This window comes from Geotrypetes seraphini, chromosome 3, assembly GCF_902459505.1.
Source record: "Geotrypetes seraphini chromosome 3, aGeoSer1.1, whole genome shotgun sequence".
Taxonomy (NCBI): Eukaryota; Metazoa; Chordata; class Amphibia; order Gymnophiona; family Dermophiidae; genus Geotrypetes; species Geotrypetes seraphini.
Genome location: NC_047086.1, coordinates 211,920,438 through 211,943,554, shown reverse-complemented (window position 1 = coordinate 211,943,554; position 23,117 = coordinate 211,920,438). Strand labels below are relative to the sequence as shown.

At 42.8% G+C, this 23,117-nt stretch overlaps 1 protein-coding gene across 1 annotated transcript in view; it reads left to right on the top strand.

Annotated features, from left to right (window-relative positions):
- Positions 1 to 23,117, top strand: part of GLI1 (GLI family zinc finger 1) — a 329,009-nt gene that overhangs the window by 277,183 nt on the left and 28,709 nt on the right. The window contains exons 4-8 of the mRNA XM_033938485.1: positions 2,037 to 2,217; positions 2,729 to 2,827; positions 10,851 to 11,046; positions 15,398 to 15,560; positions 22,601 to 22,708. Coding sequence (XP_033794376.1) covers positions 2,118 to 2,217; positions 2,729 to 2,827; positions 10,851 to 11,046; positions 15,398 to 15,560; positions 22,601 to 22,708 — 666 coding nt within the window. The 5' untranslated portion in view covers positions 2,037 to 2,117. The remainder of the gene's footprint in view (positions 1 to 2,036; positions 2,218 to 2,728; positions 2,828 to 10,850; positions 11,047 to 15,397; positions 15,561 to 22,600; positions 22,709 to 23,117) is intronic.

Genomic DNA, 23,117 nt, shown 5'->3' with positions numbered 1-23,117 from the left:
TATATTTAAGTTAAAATGATGTTACTTTTTGTTACACTTGATGTAAGTTATAAAAATGAATAAAGAATTTTTGTAAAAAAGTATAAATGCGTCTGTGAAAAAAACTTTTTAATACTATTTTGCACATAGTGCTCTTTTGAGTGAGAATAACTTAAAACAATTAATTACAGACCCACAGACTGCTCTGTCATAAACTAGTATCTTACAATCATAGATGGGAGATAAGGCAATCAAAAACTTATCTGAGTTCCAAAAGGAGTACTGTTACTGCTCGGCAGAGCTCCGTTTTGTTATCTTCGTCAGGAGCAGGAACGGATTCATCCCTCTATTAAAAAACAGACAGGCAGAAATTCTCAATGTTTTTTTCAGAGCTTTCCCCAGATAATACTGGACGAAGATAGCGAAAAAGAGTTCTGTCGAGCAGTAACAGTACTCCTTTTGGGCTCAGTCATAGGCACCCCATATGAGCTAAGCCTCCCCAACCCCAAGCACTAACTTCCCCTCTCTTTCTGAGTCTGCAGTAGGAAGAACAACTAAAAAGGGTGATTATCATCTTCCCTTCCCTGCTGCTGTCTCCCTGACTCTGGAGGCTGCAAAAAAAAAAAAAAATTAAATCATGTACGGGGCCAGAGCCATTTACACACTGCTCTGCTCGTCTCCCTCCTCCTTCTCCCTCTCCTATGATGTAACTTCCTGTTTTTGAGGAGGAGAAGGGAAATGAGCAGAGCCGGCCATGGTTCACATAGGGCTTTTGCCCTGTGCATGATTTAATTTTCTTTGCAGCCTCCGGAGTCAGGGAGACAGCAGTAAGGAAGGGAAGATGAGGAATGGATCACCCTTCCCATTTGTTCTTCCCACTGTAGACTTGGACAGGCAGTGGCCCGACGGAGGTATCAGTAAGTCAGTGAAGGAAGGGGTGGAGGGAGAGAAAGAGATGGGGCAATTATGGGGTGAAGGGTTGAGATAGGACTCATGAGAAGAAAGAGAGAGAAGAACTATTGAGATTGAGTGGAGGGGGAGAGACAGAGGGGCAATGCATCCCCAAAGATTTTAACTTGGACCCCACACCCCGTGTCACCATGCCCTAGCCCCATGCCAGCCCTGCCCCGCCCCATCCTACCCAACCCCCAAACATCTGAGTCACTGACTGCCTATGCCACCAGCTATCTGACACAATTCCTATTTGTCTAGCCCTATATGATATGGTGAACAAGAAACCCTTGAACCAGCTGAAGATCCTACCAGTGATTCCAGTTTCAGCTAGTTCAGAAAGCAAGATATAATAGTCCACCAGATCCAATGCACAAGAGAGATCAGACTATAAAATAAGTACTTTATGATTTTCACTCAATAAAGATTGACATTTTTTTTTTTTTAGTTCAAATGTTTTATTGATTTTATACAAAAAGTAAACAGAAAGGTATACAAATCGCGACCTTAGAATTACAGGGTTCTAAGTGACAATTTTCAGTATTTTTAACTCCGATGACTTCCGGGTTCTATCTGACATGTAGATGTTACAACATTCACGAGGATTTATTGCAACTTAACCGTTCCTTCATTTCATAAGAAATTACATGGGTCTATGTACAGAAATTAGGCTATGCGTGGGATTACAAGGTTCTAAAGGCGAGCCAACAGTTAAAACTATGTAATTCTAAGGTCGCGAAATGGTAACAAAGACATTGCACAATTCCGCCGTACATAACAGCAATAATATACAAATAAAGATCAATAATTTAGCAACAGTCCAGCCGACTGCAATGTCAAACATATGTGACTTATCAAGAATTAAGACTAAAACTAACGCAGTGTTGAGAGAAAATCAGAATCTTGATTGTAATGAATGCAAAATATTATATTTGAATAGATCCTTAGTCAATTGAACACAAGCCAAACCTTCTAAAAGTTTTGCAAAGAAAGGAACTGAAGCAACAGAGACCAATTGGGTCAATCCCAGCTGGAAGTCTGTTTGCACATGTGTTGATATATTTATACTCATTACTTAAATGAAGGGTTTTATTGATTTCTTTCAGTTTGGACTGTGAGGAAGAGACTGGACTCAGACAGATGTGTCCCTAGCTAGAGATTACATTCCTGGTCCCAATCCCACATAGATGATGTTCAACCCCATGAACCCTCCTGTAAACAGTTATGTGGAACACGGTTACCTCCGGCACTTACATGGGCCAGTATCTTCCAACAGCCCTGCAGAAGGTGAGTCCCTGAGTAACATAGGAATAAAGATTATCCCCAGGGGTGATATGATAAGAGGTCTATAAAATAATGAGTGGAGTGGAAAGGGTAGATGTGAATCACTTGTTCACTCTTTCCAAAAATACTAGGATTAGAGGACCTGCGATGAAGCTACTAAGTGGTAGATTTAAAACAAACCGGAGAAAATATTTCTTCATACAACGTGTAATTAAACTCTGGAATTGCCAGAGAATGTGGTGAAATCAGTTAGCTTAGCAGGGTTTAAAAAAAGGTTTGGATAATCTCCTAAAAGAGAAGTCCATAGCCATTATTGAGATGGCTTGGGGAAATCGACTGCTTATTGCTAGGATAAGCAGCATAGAATTTGTTTGCTATTTGGGATCTAGCTAGGTGCTTGGGGCCTGGTTTGGTTTGATGGACCTTCAGTCTGTCCCAGTATGGCAATTCTTATGTTCTTCTTAAATTCTTCTTCAAGCCACAAATGTGAGGTGTTTATGATTTTGTGTTCCAGGATCGAATGAACTCCCCTTTTGCCCTCAGATGAATCTAATGAATGCTCACCATGGATTTGGGCTGAACGCAAGCAGTGAACTTCTTTCTAGTACAGAGGGTGAGTCAATGCACCAGAACTGTAGGAGTCTCTGGCATTCTGAATGGAATTTAGATCTCTCCCATTCACAGTTTGGTGAATGAGACATCTGTGTGAAAAGGAAAGGAGCCACTGCTTAGTTAAACCAAAATGGCCTCTTGATCCATCAACTTCATAAACTTCCAAAACCACTTTAATATACCAACTAGGGCAATCACAGGGATACACCACATCTATGTTTTACAAAATTTTTAGAGACTATTCTTTCCCTTTCTACAAAAATCTAGAAAGATTTGGTCAGAAACGTCCTCTTGGAATGGCACGGATTCTCAGTGGTCTGATCTTTTTACGAGATCTTATAGACTTACTCTAGCCACCAATTTAATGCAATCCCTTTATTTCTTTTTCCATAAGTCCTTCTGGACCCCGAATAAATTGCATAGAGCTGGCTTATTAGATTCAAATTCATGTTGGCATTGCCTCTCCAATTTAGGTGACTTCAAACATATGTTCTTATCATGTCCCCTTATCCAGAATTTTTGGACCTCTATATGGAAACTTATATGTAAATGTCTTCCGATTTCCTCTGATTTAACTTTTGATATACTCGTTTTTAGATCTTTGGTCTTACTGGACATATTGACAACATATCAGAAAAAACTGATGTATTAATCGCCTTATCAATCCATATGATTTTATCAAGCTGGAAGTCTGCTAATTTACGTAACACTACACTTTGGTGTGCGAAGGTTATGTTAACACATAAATATGAATGTTTGACGACCACTAACTTGCCCACCAGATCTAAAATTGAAAAGATTTGATTGCCTTTATCCGATGGTTTTGGTTGACTCCAACTGTACTTATTCTATCTTCATATTTTCCTCCTTGTCATATGGTCATATGCTGTATCAATCTGCAAGACTGTACTTCATGGTTGCTTTGTTCCATTGTTTCTGCGCATGTCAGAAGGCATGACTTTTAGGCCCTCTTTTACTAAGGTGCGCTAACCGATTAGCGTGCGCTAATCAATTTAGTGCACGCTAAATGCTAACGCGTGCATTTAAGTCTTTGGGCACGTTAGCGTTTAGCGCATGCTAATCAGTTAGCGCACCTTGGTAAAAGAGGGGGTTAGTGCTGGCTCATGCCTCTACATCAGTTATTTCAATACAAGCTGAATATCTTCAAGAAATATAACCACACCAAAATGATATTGATACACTCCTAATATCGGAAATTATGTGCCATATATTCTTCAATTTATTTTTTAAAAGTGGAAGAGACCTCAGTGTTTACAGGAGTATTCCTGTGAAACCATCTATGGCAAGAGTATCATTGTCATAGAGAAATATATCCTTGGTCTCATATAGCACCGCTAATTTTCTTTTTCAAAGTGATCCTTATTCAATACTTTTTCAAAATTTAGTGAAGGTAAAAAATGAGCACTTATCTCAATGATCTCTTCCGATATTACAAAATCACCGCAGTCTGCAGTTAAAGGTCCAGTGCGGTATCAATCTACCCCATTTGGAAGGTTTCATTCAATCTCATTTATCATAGAGATATCCCGACAGGCCCTGTTTCGCCCTTCGGCTGCATCAGGGGATTATCTGCTGGGAAAACAACATCGTTTCAATATTTTCCCTCCTTTAAAATATTCATTCCTCGTGTCGTTTGGGGCGATCTCTCTGACGTCTAGGCGCGGGACCAGGAAGTGATGTCACACAGAGGATGGTGAAGTTTCTGGAATCCGGTGGATTACAAAACAAGAAGCACATGGATTCACTAGAGGTAGGTCTTGTCAGACAAATCTGATCAGTTTCTTTGACTGGTGATCAGAGAATTGGGTAGAGGAAGTGCGCTAGATGTGGTGTATTTAGATTTTAGCAAATGCTTTGACAATGTTCCACACACACATCTAATAAATAATCTGAGTGCTCTTGGGATGGGCCCCAAAGTGACAGGCTGGGTCAGAAACTGGTTGAGTGGAAGACAACAGAGGGTAGTGGTCAATGGAGATCGCTCTGAGGAAAGGAATGTTACCAGTGGTGTGCCTCAAGGTTCTTTTCCTGGGCCTGTTCTTTTTAACATTTTTATAAGAGATATTGCTGAAGGGCTGTCAGGTATGATTTCCTTCTCTGCGGATGATACCAAAATCTGCAAAAGAGTAGACATCACGGATGGTGTGAATAACATGAAGAAAGACCTAGCAAAACTTGAAGAATGGTCTGAAATTTGGCAGCTAAAATTTAATGCTAAGAAATGTAAGGTCATGCATTTGGACTGCAAAAACCCAAAACAATGGTACAGTTTAGGGGGTGAAGAACTTATGTGCATGACAGAAGAGCGGGACTTGGGTGTGATTGTATGTGATGATCTTAAGGTGGCCATACAGGTTGAAAAGGTGACGGCAAAAGCTAGAACGATGCTAGGTTGCATAGGGAAAGGTATGGCCAGTAAGAAAAAGGAGGTATTGATGCCCCTGTATAAGACTCTGGTGATTCCTCATTTAGAATATTGTGTACAATTCTGGAGGCCGCACCTTCAAAAAGATATGAAAAGGATGGAGTCGGGCCAGAGGAAGGCTACTAAAATGTGGTCTTCTTGATAAGGCATATGGGGACAGGCTTAAAGATCTCAATCTGTATACTTTGGAGGAAAGGGAGAGGGGAGATATGATAGAGACATTTAAATACCTACCTAATGTAAATGCACATGAGTCGAGTCTTTCATTTGAAAGGAAACTCTGCAATGAGAGGGCATAGGATGAAGTTAAGAGGTGATTGGCTCAGGAGTAATCTAAGGAAATACTTTTTTACAGAAAGGGTGGTAGATGTGTGGAACCGTCTCCAAAAGAGGTGGTGGAAACAGAGACTGTGTCTGAATTCAAGAGAGCCTGGGATAGGCACGTGGGATCTCTCCGGGAGAAAAAGAGATAATGGTTACTGTGGATGGGCAGACTAGATGGGCCATTCGACCTTTATCTGCCATCATGTTTCTAAGTTTCTAATGGCATTCCAAACACTCAAGCATTCAATGTCTTCTTGAGATAGTCAGATTAAAGCTTGCGATGCTGTTCAACTCCTTGCAACAAGTCCTCATGCTGCACCGGGTCACGCTGCACTGGGTCCAAAAGAAGTTTCTGCAGATTTTTTAAGTCATTGAATTTAGTTGCCAGGTGTCTAAGATGTGTTAAGTTTTTACATATTGATACAGGCATTTTAAAGATGCTGTTCCATTTAGTTGGAACAGCCTGTTGAAGGCTAGTCTCAAGCTTTTCTATGTCGCCTTTGCCTCTTGAGTTCAAGATTGGATTACATTACAAGCGGATGGGTCAGTTACCCAGGAAGTTACGCGGGACTTAGTCAAATGCTTTCTGAAAATCTAGATACACTACATCCGCTTGTTCACATTTATCCACAGGCAATATATTTCTAGGCATTTAAACTAGAAGATGGGGGTGACGTATGTGTGCAGGACAATTATGGTGGCCATATCCCAGCAAAAGACAAAATGTTATGGTAGTAAAGATAGCAATGTAAACAGCAATTTTAGTAGCTCACTTCTTAGCATTGCAACAGGAAGTGAAACTAAAAAAAAATATACAAAAAATGAGATTGCCATTGAAAGGTAAGTTGAAAGCAATGACCACAAATGCTTGTAGTTCATGATCTGCAAGCCCTGAGGTAAGAAGCAGATTTGGATATTGTTGCTATCACAGAGACACACAGTTCAGTGATTCCCATGGATGGGATGCAAACATACCGGCCTATAATCTATTTAGGAAAAACAGAGATGGTCAAAAAGGCTCCATGTAAAGACCAATATCCAAGCGGCTGAAATCTACGGGGCCAGGGGAAAGAAAGAAGCAATATGGATCACTTTGGGAAAAGAGAAGATGGAACTTCTATCTACGTAGGTGTTATCTACAGACCTCTGAATCAATCATATCAAATTGATAAAGATCTGGTTGCAGATATCCAGAAGTTGGGAAAGAAAGGGGAGGTGCTGTTGGGTGATTTCAACTGTCAGATGTAGCCTGAAGAGTTACATCTGCACAATCGGAAAGATGTAGAGAGACTGTGGATGCCTTTCAAGGGACTTTGCTCAGACTAATGGTGACGGAACCCATGAGGGAAAAAGCGATACTGCATCTAGTGCTCACAAATGGGGAAAGTGTCTCTAATGTCCGAGTGGGTGTCCACCTGGGAAGTAGCAATCATCAAACAGTTTGGTTTGCTATAACTGCTGAAGTGGAGGACAAACATATGGACTTTAGTAAAATGGGGGAATACCTAAAGAATGAGCTGATAGGATGGGAGAACATAAGAGAAGTGGAAAAACAATGGTCCAAAAATGGCTACCAAACTTTATATGCGGAAAATAAATTAAAACAAGATAAAAAAGAAAACAATATGGTCTTCCAAACTAGTGACAGAGAAAATAAAGGCAAAAGAGTTTGCCTTCCTGAAATATAAAAAACTGAAGAAGAGAAGTACAGAAAGGAATACTGGATGAAACTGAAAGAAGCCAAGCGAGAGAGAGATGTCTGGTGAGAGCACAAGTGGAAGAGCAAATAGCTAGAAATGTAAAAAAAAGGGAGATAAACATTTTTTCAGGTATATTAGTGAAAGGAGGAAGACAAAAAATGAAATTGCAAGACTGAAAGAAGCTATGAACTACTATGTGGAGAATGATGAGGAACAGGCAAATGTGCTAAAAAATACTTTTGTGTTCACAGAAGAAAATCCTGGAGATGACCGCTATTTGCTCGTAAAGTTACACATAGGAAGGGAGTGGATACTGCGCTGGTCACAGAAGAAAGTATATATGAACAACTTAATAAAACTGAAGGTGAACAAACCAATAGGATGGGATACATTCCAGAATATTGAGGGAGCTTAGAAAGGTTCTGGCGAGTCCTCTTAAACATTTGTTCAATAAATCTTTGGAGACGAGAGTGGTTCCATGGGATGGAGAAGAGCGGATGTGGTCCCTTTTCACAAAAGTGATCAAAGAGATGAAGCGAGAAACTACAGAATGGTAAGCCTCACTTCGGTTACTGGAAAAACAAGTGTTGCTGAAGGAAAGGATAGTGAATTTCCTAGAATCTAATGGGTTACAGCATCCAAGATAACGTGGTTTTACTAAATCATACCAAATGAATCTGATTGAATTCTTTGACTGGGAAACCAGAGAATTGGATTGAGGGCATGTGCTAGATTTCAGCAAAGCCTTTGACACGGTTCCTCTTGAATAAACTTGATGGGACAAAGGCAAATGTCCACTGAAACATGGCCCTTACAGGGTCCGGAATAAATCACCATTCTTGGGAGAAATTAGTGTATTGTGAAATTGTTTTTGCATAAGTTTTATTTTTGGTTCATGAATTTTTTTAAAAAAATTGTTTATTTATAACAAATGATTTTATGCTTGGATATTTTATCCCCAATAAACTTTTGAATCTGATAATTCCTGTGACATTGTTTCACTCTTGTATTGGATTCACCAGTGGTATTTCGTCTTTGTGTTTGCTCATCTAAGCCTAATATAAACAATTATGTGAAAGTCTTGAAAAACATACTCTTCAGTAGATGTTATAAAAAAAAATTGTGTTTTTTAATAAAAAGGCCGATTAATGCATCAAAGATAGCAATAAAACAAAAATAAAATTTGATGAAAAGGAATGATAAGAACAATCAAAGCAACATGCAGGAAATCTTGTGTCACACTCTAGGCCAGGGGTGCCCACACTTTTTTGGCTTGCGAGCTACTTTTAAAATGACCAAGTCAAAATAATCTACCAACAATAAAATTTTTAAAAACACAAAGCACATTGTACGCAGAGAAAATGTTAATTATCATTTGTATTTGGGGTTTTTTCCAGAGGTCAAGGCAGATGACTTTAAAATATGCAATGTCACCTCAGTAACAACTATACAAAAATAGACAAATATACCTCCTCCCTTTTTACTAAACCGCAATAGGAGTTTTTAGCGCAGGAAGCTGCACTGAATGCCCTGCGCTGCTCTCGATGCTCATAGGCTCCCTGTGCTAAAAATCGCTATTGCAGTTTAGTAAAAGGGGGCCATAGAGCAAAATATAGACAGCAGATATAAATTCTCAAAACAGACACATTTTGATCACTAAACTGAAAATAAAATCATTTTTCCTGCCTTTGTTGTCTGGTGATTTCATGAATCTCTGATTGCACTTCCTTCTGATTGTAAATCCAATATTTCTTTCTACCTTTCTTTCTTCCTCCTGCATGCTTCCTCTCCTCCAGACCTCATTCCATTCCCCAACCAACATCTCTCTCTGTCCCTCCATGAGTCCAACTTTTTCTTCCTCTCTCCCTGCATACCCCCTACCACCTGACACACTCCATTCCCTCCCCCAACTTTTTCTTCCTCTCTCCCTGCCCCCTCTCCTTTCTTTCTTTCTTTCTCTCTTCCTGCCACCTTTCTTTCTTTCTGTCTTTCTTTCTCTCTCCCTGCCCCCTTTCTTTCTTTCTCTCTCTCTCCCTGCCCCCTTTCTTTTTGTCTTTCTTTCTCTCTCCCTTCCCCCTTTCTTTCTCTCTCTCTCTGTCTCTCTTCCTTCCCCCCTTCTTTCTTTCTTTCTGTCGTTCTTTCTCTCTCCCTGCCCCCCAAGCCACCGCCACCGATTTAACCCACTGCCGCAGATTTCTCCCTGCTTCCCTGACGATGCAAAAGCCAGGCCCTTGCTGGGCCCACAGGCCTGACAATGGAGAGGAAGTTCTGAGCCAGCTAGGCAGCGATTGGCTGGCCCAGAACTTCCTCTCCAACATCAGAATTGACGTGAGGGGGGGGAATCTTGTGGGCCTGGCACTTGTGCCAGGCTTTTACGGTGTTGGGGAAGCAGGGAGAATGCAAAGTCAATGCGAGTCTATCGCAGAGCCCGGGATGGGCTCCGCGATTGACTTGCGTTTCCATTGTGATCTACTGGTTGATCATGATCGACCTTTTGGGCACCCCTGCTCAAGGGATTATTTAGCAACACAGAGTGGCTCTTCAGACAAGTGTTACACAGTGCCCTCTATGGTGCCCCAACGGCTCTGTTGGCATGTCAATGTGGTTAGTCCATTAGAATGGTGGCTCCTCCCATATCTGAATGGTGCTGATTTGGATATTTCTAACCTGGACGTTTTTGTAGTCGAAAATGGTGAATAAAGTTAGATGTCCTGGTGATCTAGACGTTTTGGTGGCCAAGTCGTCCAAGTAGGTGATCTTCAAATAAAAAATATGTGGATATCCTTTTGAAAATGGACATTTCTGTGCTTCCAAATTTGGACGTTTAATTGGAAACATCAAAGTCAGACTTAGATGTCCTTTTGGAAAATTGCCCTCCATGTGATTTAAGAAGCCAGGAGAGGCTGATTGGCTGCTTAAATTGCCTTTTTGGAGCTAACCAAGAATATTCAACAACAATTATACAAAGAGTGCCGCTGAATATCCTCTCTGACAGCCCATGCCGAAATTGACTAGTTTGTAGGCAGTGCGGAGGTGGAGTTAGGGTGGTACAGAAAGCTAGACAGCAGAGATTTTCATTCTGCTAATCAGTTGAGCAAGCGCATAAGGTAAGGACAGAAAAAATGCTGTCCTAACTTTATACAGTGAAGGCAACCAGGCACTGGGCTGAAGATCAGCTGGTGCCTGATTACCTTTGCATTCGGAGCCCCCTCAGGCCCCTCCCCTGAAATGGCCCCCTCCACCCTTCCTCCCTCCACCCCACCAGGCTGTGAACATAAGCACCTCCCTCCCTCTTCCCATCTCCCCCACAACGCAAAGAACAATTATTGGGACTTCCTGCTGTTAACCATTACCTACCTAAAAACTGGGTACAATTTATATCTATGACCTAAGTATATTGATAATGTATATCTAACTAATTCTCCTATATTTAATTAATATTAGACCTGTAAAGAACAATTGTTTCCTCACAGTTGATTTGTGTCTTTTATTTAACTGCAAATTTTATTAACAGATTCTTGTCTGATATGGTTCCCTTGGTATTCTTTTCTCAGGGTCCCGGTTTTCCACACCCCGTAACTCGGTGAAGCTAAGCAAGAAGAGAGCCTTGTCCATATCTCCACTCTCTGACTCAAGCATAGACCTGCAGACTGTCATCCGCACCTCCCCAAATTCCCTTGTGGCTTTTCTAAACTCCCGCTGTGCTTCCACCAATGGTTCCTATGGACATCTTTCTGTGGGCACCATCAGGTATGTGAAAACCAGATTAGTTGGAGGGAAGGGGAGAGTAGAGCAAGGAAGTTTACAAGTGTCACATTCTGCATGGGCAAAAATTCTCAGCCAGTCAGACACCAGACTGGCTTACAGCTAACCCACCCCCACCCCATCACTTATCTCAGGGGTAGGCAATTCCGGTTCTCGTGAGACCAGAGCCAGGTCAGGTTTTCAGGATATCCACAATAAATATGCATGAGATAGGTTTGCATCTCAAGGAGGCAGTGCATGCAAATCCATCTCGTATATATTCATTGTGGATATCCTGAAAATCTGGCCTGGCTCCGGCTCTCAAGAACCGGAATTGCCTACCCCTGACTTATCTTATGTGTACATTGTCATTGTATAGCGGTTAGTCTTACTTTACTTCCCAGGCATAATTTTTATTTATAAAATAATTAATAAAATATATTTAATATGTATTGTGGGCATTGTCTCTTGTAGTGTATAATGAAAGTTTGATTTGATTTTAATACTTGTGGCGTAGCGTGAGGTTGGCATCCAGGGCGGTGGTGCTTGCCATCCCCACGCCACGTGCCCCCCACTCTCCCCCACCCCCCTGCACATCTCTTTAAATGTTTACTGACACCTGCGTCTCATGCCAACCTCGGCTCCCTTCTGACATCATGTCCTGGTCCTGCGACTAAGATGTGACATCAGAAGGGAGCCGAGAATGGTCTGAGCAGCAGGTGGAAGAGGCTTCCAGTCTCTCTTCATAGAAACATAGAAACATAGAAATAGATGGCAGATAAGGGCCACGGCCCATCTAGTCTGCCCACCCTAATGTCCCTCCCCTATCTTTGCCCTGTGAATAGATCCCATGTGCCGATCCCATTTGGCCTTAAAATCAGGCACGCTGTTGGCCTCAATCACCTGTAGTGGAAGACTATTTCAGCGATCAACCACTCTTTCAGTGAAAAAGAATTTCCTGGTGTCACCTCGTAGTTTCCCGCCCCTGATTTTCCACGGATGCCCTCTTGTTGTCGTGGGACCCTTGAAAAAGACGATATCTTCCTCCGCCTCGATGCGGCCCGTAATATACTTGAACGTCTCGATCATGTCTCCCCTCTCTCTGCGCTCCTCGAGCGAGTATAGCTGTAATTTGTCAAGCCGTCCTTCGTATGGAAGATCCTTGAGTCCCGTGACCATCCGGGTGGCCATTCTCTGCACCGACTCCAGTCTCAGCACATCCTTGCGATAATGCGGCCTCCAGAATTGCACACAGTATTCCAGGTGGGGCCTCACCATGAATCTATACAATGGCATAATGACTTCCGCCTTACGACTGACGAAACCCCTTCGTATGCAGCCCATGATTTGTCTTGCCCTGGACGAAGCCTGCTCCACTTGATTGGCAGACTTCATGTCCTCACTGACGATTACCCCCAAGTCTCGTTCTGCTACCGTTTTTGCTAGGATCTCGCCATTAAGAGTATAAGACTTGCATGGATTTTGGCTGCCCAGGTGCATAACTTTGCATTTTTGGGTATTGAAGTTGAGTTGCCATGTCCTAGACCATCACTCCAGTAGGAGTAGGTCGTGCATCATGTTATCGGGCATTGAATCTCCGTCCGTTGTGCATTTGCCCACTACATTGCTTAGTTTGGCGTCATCGGCGAATAATGTTATTTTACCTCGAAGCCCTTCTGCCAAGTCCCTTATAAAGATGTTGAATAGGATTGGGCCCAAGACTGAGCCCTGTGGCACTCCACTGATCACCTCCGTCATTTCGGAGGGGGTGCCGTTCACCACCACCCTTTGAAGCCTACCTCCAAGTCAGTTCCCAACCCATTGCGTCAATGTGTCACCTAATCCTATAGAACTCATCTTGCTCAGCAATCTGCGGTGTGGTACGCTATCGAATGCTTTGCTAAAGTCCAGATACACGATGTCCAGGGATTCCCCAATATCTTCATACATCTTTTGGCACAAACCTCCTATCATTTTCATCGCTCTTCTCTGGACCACTTCAAGTCTTCTTACGTCCTTCGCCGGATACGGTCTCCAAAACCACCAACGACCTGCACAGGGGTATCAACACCTTCTTTCTTATACTGGTTATGCCTCTCTTTATACAGCCCACCATCCTTCTGGCAGCAGCCACCGCCTTGTCACACTGTTTTTTCACCTTTAGATCTTCGGACACTATTACCCCGAGGTCCCTCTCCCCCTCCGTGCATATCAGCCTCTCACCTCTCAGCATATATGGTTCTTTCCAATTATTAATCCCAAAATCCATTACTCTGCTTTTCTTTGCATTGAATTTTAGTTGCCAGATATTAGACCATTCCTCTAACTTTTGCAGATCCTTTTTCATGCTTTCCACTCCCTCCACGGTGTCTACTCTGTTACAAATCTTGGTATCATCCGCAAAAAGGCAAACCTTACCTTCTATCCCTTCAGCAATGTCACTCACAAATATATTGAACAGGATTGGCCACAGAACCGAACCCTGAGGGACTCCACTACTCACCTTTCCTTCCTCCGAGCGACTTCCATTAACCACCACCCTCTGGCATCTGTACAACAACCAGTTTCTAAACCAGTTCACCACTTTGGGTCCTAACTTCAGCCCTTCAATTTTGTTCAAGAGCCTCCTATGAGGAACCGTGTCAAAGGCTTTGCTGAAATCTAAGAAAATGGCATCTAGCATATGTCCTTGATCCAGTTCTCCGTTCACCCAATCAAAAAATTCAATCAGGTTCATTTGGCACGATTTACCTTTAGTAAAGCCATGTTGCCTCAGATCCTGTAATCCATTAGATTCTAGGAAGTTCACTATCCTTTCTTTCAGCAACACTTCCATTATTTTTCCAACAACCGAAGTGAGAACCACATCTGCTCTTCACCAATCCCCAGGAACCACTCCCATCTACAGAGATTTGTTGAACAAGCCTTTAATAGGACCTGCCAGAACCTCTCTGAGCTCCCTCAGTATCCTGGAATGGATCCCGTCCAGTCCCATCGCTTTGCCGACCTTCAGTTTTTCAAGTTGCTCATAAACACTTTCCTTCATGAACGGCGCAGAATCTACTCCATTTTCTTGCATTACTTTGCCAGACAATCTCAGTCCTTCTCTGGGATTTTCTTCCGTGAACACAGAACAGAAGTATTGGTTTAGCACGTTTGCTTTTTCCCTCATCACTCACCACATATTGATTCCTAGCATCTTTTAGTTTAGCAATTCCTATTTTCATCTTTCTCCTTTCACTAATATATCTGAAAAAAATTTTGTCTTCCGTTTTTACATTTTTAGCCATATGCTCTTCCGCCTGCGTTTTCGCCTGACGTATCTCTCTCTTGGCTTCTTTCAGTTTCACCCGGTAGTCATTTTTATACTCCTCTTCTTGGGTTTTTTAATATTTTTTTTGCCTTTATTTTCTCCGCCACTAGTTTGGAGAACCACATCAGTTTCCTTTTTCTCTTGTTTTTATTTATTTTCTTCACATAAAGGTTCATAGCCCTTTTTATCGCTCCTTTCAGCTTAGACCACTGTTTTTCCACTTCTCTTATGTCCTCCCATCCTAGCAACTCTTTCTTCAGGTACTCTCCCATTTTATTAAAGTCCGTATGTTTGAAATCTAGGACTTTAAGAATTGTGCGACTGCTCTCCACTTTAGCCGTTATATCAAACCAAACCGTTTGATGATCATTACTTCCCAGGTGAGCACCCACTCGAACATTAGAGATTCTCTCCCCATTTGTGAGGACAAGATCCAATATCGCTTTTTCCCTCATGGGTTCTGTCACCTTTTGTCTGAGCATAGCCTCTTGAAAGGCATCCACAATCTCCCTACTTCTTTCCGCAGACAAAACTTTCCAGTCCACATCCGGCAGGTTTACATCCTCCAACAGCAGCACCTCCTCCTTCTTTCCAAACTTTTGGAGATCCACAATCAGATCTTTATCAGTTTGCTGCGATTGGGTCGGAGGTCTGTAGACTACATCCACTTAGATAGAAGTTCCATCTTCTCTTTTCAAAGTGATCCATATCGCTTCTTCCTCGCTCCAGGTCTCTTGCATTTCAGTCGCTTGGATATCAATCTTTACATAGAGAGCTACTCCTCCACCTTTTTGACCATCTCTGTCCTTCCTAAAAAGATTATATCCCAGTATGTTTGCATCCCATAGCAGTTTACAATTGTAAAAACAGCTCATTATAACAAGTTACAAACTTAAAAACATCTCATTGTGCAACAACAATTATTATTATACTAATTATACCATCTAAGTTAATGGCACTATCTTAAGTGTGTAATACGTTGTGTTGGAAAGGAAGCCAGCCTGTTAAGACAGATTTTTAAAAAGTCTTGATGAATTGTTTTAGCCCATCACTTGGATATCAGAATTGTCCTGCTCATCCGAAGGGTCAAGGATCACCATTTGGTAACAATCCTGCGGTACCCTACAATGCTCAGGAGCACCTGTCCAGCAGGGTGGGGACCATGAGGCAGCATTCTCACCCTCGAAACATGTCCACGCAGTGCCAGGTGAGTGCAGTATTTATTTATGTACACTTATTTATAACCCGCCTATCCACAAATCTAAGCGGGATACAATAATCACATACAAATTCTAAAAATAAAACAGATACGTATAAAGCAATGGAAAACGAACAACTCTATCTCACACAGTTACACGACTAGCACCAAAAAAGCGCTCAACTAAAACAGTTTTCACACCCTTTCTAAAGTACCGTACCCTGCACAGAAAACATAGATTTACGGTTCCCTGTGAGCCTTACAGCAGCTAGTGAGGGAATTTGTAGTTTCAAACTGTCTGAGGACCATAGCTCACGGGAGGGACAATACCACAGCAATAGAGAGCGAATACTTGAAGGGCAGTTATACTGAAGCACCTTGAACATCATGCAAAGGACATTGAATTCGACCCGTGTACCAACAGGTAGCCAATGAAGTTCTCGAAGTATTGGAGCAATATGATCAAATTTCAAAACATGTTCAAAAAGGCTTTCAGCTGCATTTTGTGCAAGTTCCAATGCGTGCAAGACACATTTAGGCAAACCTAAATAGATGAAATTACAATAGTCAAGTAAAGGTGTAATCATCAATGTGATAACAGTTCGAAAGTTGTCATAAGAGAGATACCGTATTTTCACGCATATAACGCACGCGTTATACACGATTTTACAAACCGAGTATAACCATGCGCGTTATATGTGTGAGCACGTTATACAAATTTTTTTTTCAGTGCGATCCGGCATCCCCTCTACGAACCGGCATCCTACCCCCCCGCTCGCGTCACCCCCCTCCCCCACGATCCTACATCCCCCCCAGCACCGCAAAGACATCGGTCGCTTACCCGATTGGGCACCGGCACCAGCACCAATGCACAGGACGTGCCAGTGCCAGTGCCCGAAGATCCTCCCTCGTTGGGCTGGGCTGGGCTGGGCTGGGCTGGGCGGTGCGAGGGAGATCCTCCCTCTTCCCTTTGCCGGGCTGGACTGGGCTTTTAGCATTTGCGCATGCTCAAAGCCTTCTGGTCTCGCTCTCTCCGAGATTCTGAATCTGAGAATCTCAGAGAGAGCGAGACCAGAAGGCTTTGAGCATGCGCAATGCTCAAAGCCCAGTCCAGCCCAGTATAGGGAAGAGGGAGGATCTCCTTCGCACCGCTCAGCTCAGCCCAGCTGAACGAGGGAGGATCTTCGAGCACTGGCACTGGCACGTCCTGTGCATTGGTGCTGGTGCTGGTGCCCAATCGGGTAAGCGACCGATGTCTTGCGGTGCTGGGGGGGATGTTGGATCGCGGGGGAGGGGGGTGACGCGAGCGGGGGGGGGAAGATGCCGGTTCGCAGGCCAGAAGAGGGAGTAAGCGGGAGTGGCGGGAGGAGATTATAGCAGCATACGCGGTATACGCGTGTGCGTGCTATATAAAAAAATTTTTTACACAAATGGTTTGGACCCACGCGCTATACGCGTATGCGTGTTATACACGTTATATGCGTGAAAATACGGTAATCGCCTAACCTCCGGCGTAGACGCAATTTGAATAACACGCCAGATATTACTGCCTTGATTTGGGCCTTAAAAGACAGAGTAGAGTCAAACATGACTCCCAAATATCTGCACTGCGTTCACACTGGAACAACCTCACCTGCAAGGGAAATCACGGATGGACACGATACCAAATTCTTCCCACGACCGATGCAGCAGTACAGCAAAGGAGTGAGAGAACAGGAGCAACAGTCTCAGCACAGGAGCTTGAGAGGAAAGAGACAGCAACTCTTAACTCCCTCCTGAAACACTGTTAAGCAATATCAGGTTTCGAGTTTTATTTAAAATTTGATGTACACGCATTGTCAAATATTTCAAAGCGATTACAGTTCTAAAATGTGGAGGACAATGCAATACATGGACAAAATTTCAGACAGATGTACAAAACTGGACTGGCACAGTAAGGAAGAAGGGAAGAACTACAAAAATGATATCAAAGAGAGAACATATAGGGATAACACAACCAGGAGGGGAAAAAAAGGTAAAAATAGAAATACACTTCTCCCTCCGTATTCACTGTGATAGGGGATTAACAGAACCGCAAATAACTTTTTCATATGTTATTCGCTGTTTTCTATTAAAAACCATCGCGAATGGTGGGAGACCTGGCCTGTTCCTGAAGGAGAGGCAGAACACAGTGAAGAAAGTATTTATGTTTGTCGAGTATTGTTTAGTCAGTATTTATCTGTTTATTGTTTCCCCCTTTTTAATACAAATTGTAAAAGGCTTAGAATTTTTGATTTGCGTTTTATCAAAATTTTAATAAACTTGAAACTTGATTTCTCTATGCAAGCTGACGTAATTTGGTGGGAGGAGCCAGCAAGCTAAAAACCTTGAATAATCAAAACCGCAATTGCTGAAACCACGAATACGGAGGGAGAAGTGTATATAGAAAGGAAGTCAGAGAATTATATACGAAAAAAGAAGTACAGACGATAAGAAAGTCTTAGTGTTTGAGTCTAAATTTCAAAGGCATGATAAAAGAAATTTAAATGATAAAAAGATGAGTGACAGCATAGGGTGCCTGATCCATAACTGACCTCCAGAATACAATCAAATAATAATATGTGAGATCCAGCATGAAAAAAAAAAAAGAGCAAAGGGGCACAATCAATGATGGTGTGAGTTACAGAACAGAGGAATGATCAGGAGGGACCAATGGCCCCTTACTAATTCCAAAAGGACAGCAAAGTAATGATGAGTGGGTTACACACAAGAGAGCAAGGGAGGCAGGGAATGACTTCTTACTGCGCCCAGTAACACAGCCATTGCAATGCTGCGTGAGTTCAGTAGAACTGGAGGAGCAAGTCCAGCCTAAATGCTTGTTTGCTTGTTTGTTTATTTCTCACAACCCTTATTCAGGGCAAGTTACATATTAACATACAAAATAGAACATTTACATTTGTCATACAAATCACTTCAAGGACACACTATAACAAATAACATGCTTACATATTAAATCATTATCATTGCATTGATGTCTTCTATCCCGCCAATACCTTTCAGTTCTAGGCGATTTACAACAAGAAATTAGCCTGGGCATTCCCAGGGAGATTACAAGGTTGATAGCTATAGTATGCGTTGGGATCTGGGAATGGTCGATACGGTCTGGTTAGATCATTTGACAAATTTTTTGAATAGTATGGTTTTCAGTTCTTTCCTGAATGTTTTGTAGTTGGGCGTCATGGTCAACAGATTTGAGAAGTGGTGGTCTATTTTTGCTGCTCTGGTGGTTAGTAGACCGTCATATATATTTTTTGCTTTGCATGCCTTTGATTGGGGGTGGGATGGGTAAATGTATCCACTTCCTAGGCAAAATGTAAATGTATCCAACTTCCTAGGCAAAATTTAGTTCTGTGCCCTGCCATCCCACCTCACCCCAGGGGCAGCTCAAGGCCTTATTCTTCCTTCTTGGAGTCATAAGAACATAAGCAATGCCTCCGCTGGGTCAGACCTGAGGTCCATCATGCCCAGCAGTCCGCTCACGCGGCGGCCCAACAGGTCCAGGACCTGTGCAGTAAACCTCTATCTATACCCTTCTATCCCCTTTTCCAGCAGGAAATTGTCCAATCCTTTCTTAAACCCAAGTACTGTACTCTGCCCTATAACGTCCTCTGGAAGTGCATTCCAGGTATCCACCACACGTTGGGTAAAAAAGAACTTCCTAGCATTAGTTTTGAATCTGTCCCCTTTCAACTTTTCCGAATGTCCTCTTGTTTTTTTATTTTCTGAAAGTTTGAAGAATCTGTCCTTCTCTACTCTCTCTATGCCCTTCATGATCTTGTAAGTCTCTATCATATCCCCTCTAAGTCTCCTCTTCTCCAGGGAAAAGAGACCCAGTTTCTCCAATCTCTCAGCGTATGAGAGGTTTTCCATCCCTTTTATCAAACGTGTCGCTCTCCTCTGAACCCTCTCGAGTAACACCATATCCTTCTTAAGGTACGGCGACCAATATTGGACGCAGTATTCCAGATGCGGGCGCACCATCGCCCGATACAATGGCAGGATAACTTCTACCGTCCTTGTTGTAATACCCTTCTTGATTATACCTAGCATTCTATTTGCTTTCTTAGCGGCCGCTGCACACTGTGCCGTCGGCTTCATTGTCATGTCCACCATTACCCCCAAGTCCCTTTCTTGGCTACTCTCATTCAATAATATCCCTCCCATTGTATAGTTGTACCTCGGGTTTCCGCTTCCCACATGCAATACTTTACATTTCTCAACGTTGAACTTCATCTGCCATCTCGCCGCCCATTCCCCCAGTTTGTTCAAGTCCCTTTGCAATTCTTCACATTCCTCTTTAGTCCCAGCTCCACTAAATAGTTTTATATCGTCCGCAAATTTTATTATCTCACACTTCGTGCCTGTTTCTAGATCATTTATGAATATATTAAATAGCAGCGGCCCGAGCACCGAGCCCTGCGGAACACCACTCGTGACCCTCATCCAGTCCGAGTAGTGGCCCTTTACCCCTACCCTCTGTTTCCTACCCGCCAACCAGTTTCTGATCCATCTATGTACGTCTCCGTCCACTCCATGGTTCTTCAGTTTCCGGAGTAGACGCTCGTGAGGCACCTTGTCAAAGGCTTTTTGGAAATCAAGGTATATGATGTCTATGGGGTCTCCTCTGTCCATCCGTTTGTTAATTCCAGTCCAGCATCTCCCCTTTCCTTCTCACCATATAGTCCATCACCTCCCCTTGCCCTCCAGACCACCATAGTCCAGCATCTCTTCTTTTGCTCCCTACCCACCCATAGTCTAGCATCTCTCCTTACTTTCCCTCCATAGTTTAGCATTTTTACTTCCCTTCCCTACCTTTTCCCATGTGACTAGCAACTCCCCTTTCCTACTCCCTTCTCCTGTGTCCACTGTTCAGTTTCTCCTCCTCCTCTTCTCTCTTCTACCAGACTTACACTGTTGTCATTGTGCTGCCACTACTGCTGACCTCCCTCTTCCAGGGCTAAAGGGACAAGCTGATCCAATGATAGTGCAGGATTTTTAACCACAGGCCAGTGTCCAGGCACTGCTGTATCCCACCCATCCAACAGCACCAGAGTGGGACATAGCATCTCTTTAGCATGAACCTGTAGTTAAAGAATCTTTGCTAGTACTAAATCCACTTTTCCCTCTGGGGTGATATGACAGAGGTCTATAAAATAATGAGTGGAGTAGAAAGGGCGGAGGTAAATCACTTGTTCACTCTTTCCAAAAATAGTAGGATTAGGGGACATGCGATGAAGCTACTAAGTAGTAGATTTAAAACAAACCAGAGAAAATATTTCTTCACACTACGTGTAATTAAACCCTGGAATTCATTGCCTTAGAATGTGGTGAAATCAGTAAGCTTAGCGGGGTTTAAAAAATGCTTGGATTCTTTCCTGAAAGAGAAGTCCATAGGCCATTATTGAGATGGCTTGGGGAAATCCACTGCTTATTCTTAGCATAAGCAGTATAGAATCTGTTTTCCTACTTGGATCTAGCTAGGTGCTTGGGATCTGGGTTAGCCACTCTTGGAAACACTCCTGGGCTTGATGGACCTTCAGTCTGTCCCAGTATGGCAATTCTTATGTTCTTATGTAAAGAGGGAAGGCAGTAGCAGCAGAACGGGTTGCTACCCTTCAAATGCTGCCACCCAAGGTGGACACATGGAGGGGCATAATCAAAAGAAATGTCTAAGTCCATTTTGGGCCTAGGGCGCTAATCGCCCAAAGTCGGCAGTGTCTAAAATCCATTCTTGAAAAATACATCCAAAATAATTTTTTTTCGATAATCATCTAGTTCTACGTCCAGAATGCTAGTACACTAGCGTACTACACTAGTACACTAGTATACTACATTCTCATCCAAAAAATCATCCAAGTCCCAAATGCCTAGAACAAGACCTTTTGAATGTGGGAGGGGCCAGCAAAGTAATGGACTAGCTACCCAAACATGGCGACAGAATAATGGGGTACCTTACAGGGCACTGCTGTGAACTTCACAAAAAGGGTGCCACATAAGCATCTCACCACAACTCCCTTGCAAGTCATGGAGAGTCCGCCAAACACCCCCAAAACCCATACCCACCTGTCTACAATCCCAATAGCCCTTATGACTCCAGGTGGCACCTATATGGCAGTACAGTAGGGTATGTTTTTTTTTTTTTTTTTTTTGGTGGGCTCACATTTTTCACCATGAATGCAGTGGTTAGAGTGGTTTATGGGTCTGGGTTCTCCTCTCTATGATTCACTAACCCATCCCCCAGACTATTTAAGCCACCTCTGTGCAGCTCTACTAGACTTTCCTGTACTAGGTGCTAATGTTCTGGAGGCAGGTATGTACATTTTTATTCCGTTTTATATGGCGGTGTGTGTGGGGGGGGGGTCAGTGATCACTGGGGGACTGTGTGGGGGTCTGTACTTTGTGTCTGCAGTGGTTATCTGGTCACTTTGGATATCTTCTGGGCACTTAGATCTGTTTTTCAATCGCCTAAGTCGCAATGTATAAGTTCCATCTAGGCAGTCTCGTCAAACTTTCGATTATCTCTGCAATACGACTAAGTCTAGGCTGGCCCACATCCTGCCCTCACCACTCCTTCAAAAACACCCCTTTCAGCTCTGAGCGCACAGCAGGTTTCAGAGGCCTAAAAAGTCTCTGGATACGTCTAAAAACCCATTTCAATTATCGGCACTTGGACAACCTGTCTTTTAGGTCGTCTAAGTGCCGACTTGGGCGGGTTTTTAGATGTATTTTTGTTTTGATTATGAGCCTCTTAGTCAACCTAGTGGCAAGGCTGACCTTAGCAAGGAGATCTTTAAATCCTAAAATTGGTCAAATAAAAAGCCATCACAGCCTGAAAAGACAGGAAGACAGCTGTACAGAATCAAGCATGCTTGCTGGTTCACCTTTAAGAATAAACACTGGTTGTTGCCTTCTTTCAGTCATGTGATCATGTCTGAACCAATCTAGCATTTTGTTACATATTTAAGGTTTCATAGGTATGGATTTCACTTTCTCTCTTTTTTTCATGACAGCTAAAATCTGAGCCCATCAGGAATGGCATTCTGGAGTCTCTCAACAGGAAAGCATTTGAGGAGGGATCTGAAGGAGACATCTCCAGCCCAGTATCAACAGGCACCCAGGTAGGGTAAGCTCTATTGAAAATCCCTATAGTGTGAGGTGTCTAGTAGGGAATGACACAAGGGCAAATTTGTCCCCGTCCCCGCAGGAACTCAATTTCCTCGTCCCATCCCCACAAGTTTTGTCGCCGTCCCGTTCCTGTAAGCTCTGCCTTAACCCTTTCAGGACCATAAGGATCGTAGGCCAATTTTTTGACGACATTTTTATGGTAAAAAGGGCTTGCAGATGCCAAAAAATTGATTTTTTTTGTGAAATATCATTATTATTTTTTTTTTTAAATCACACTTCTGGCTTATGGACAGTGTGGCAAGTGAATCTTCTCGTCAATCTGGCAACGACGCTAATGAATGAATGTCGGAACCAGTTTGTTTACATAAAGGCAGTATCATATGGAATCCGTACATATCAAAT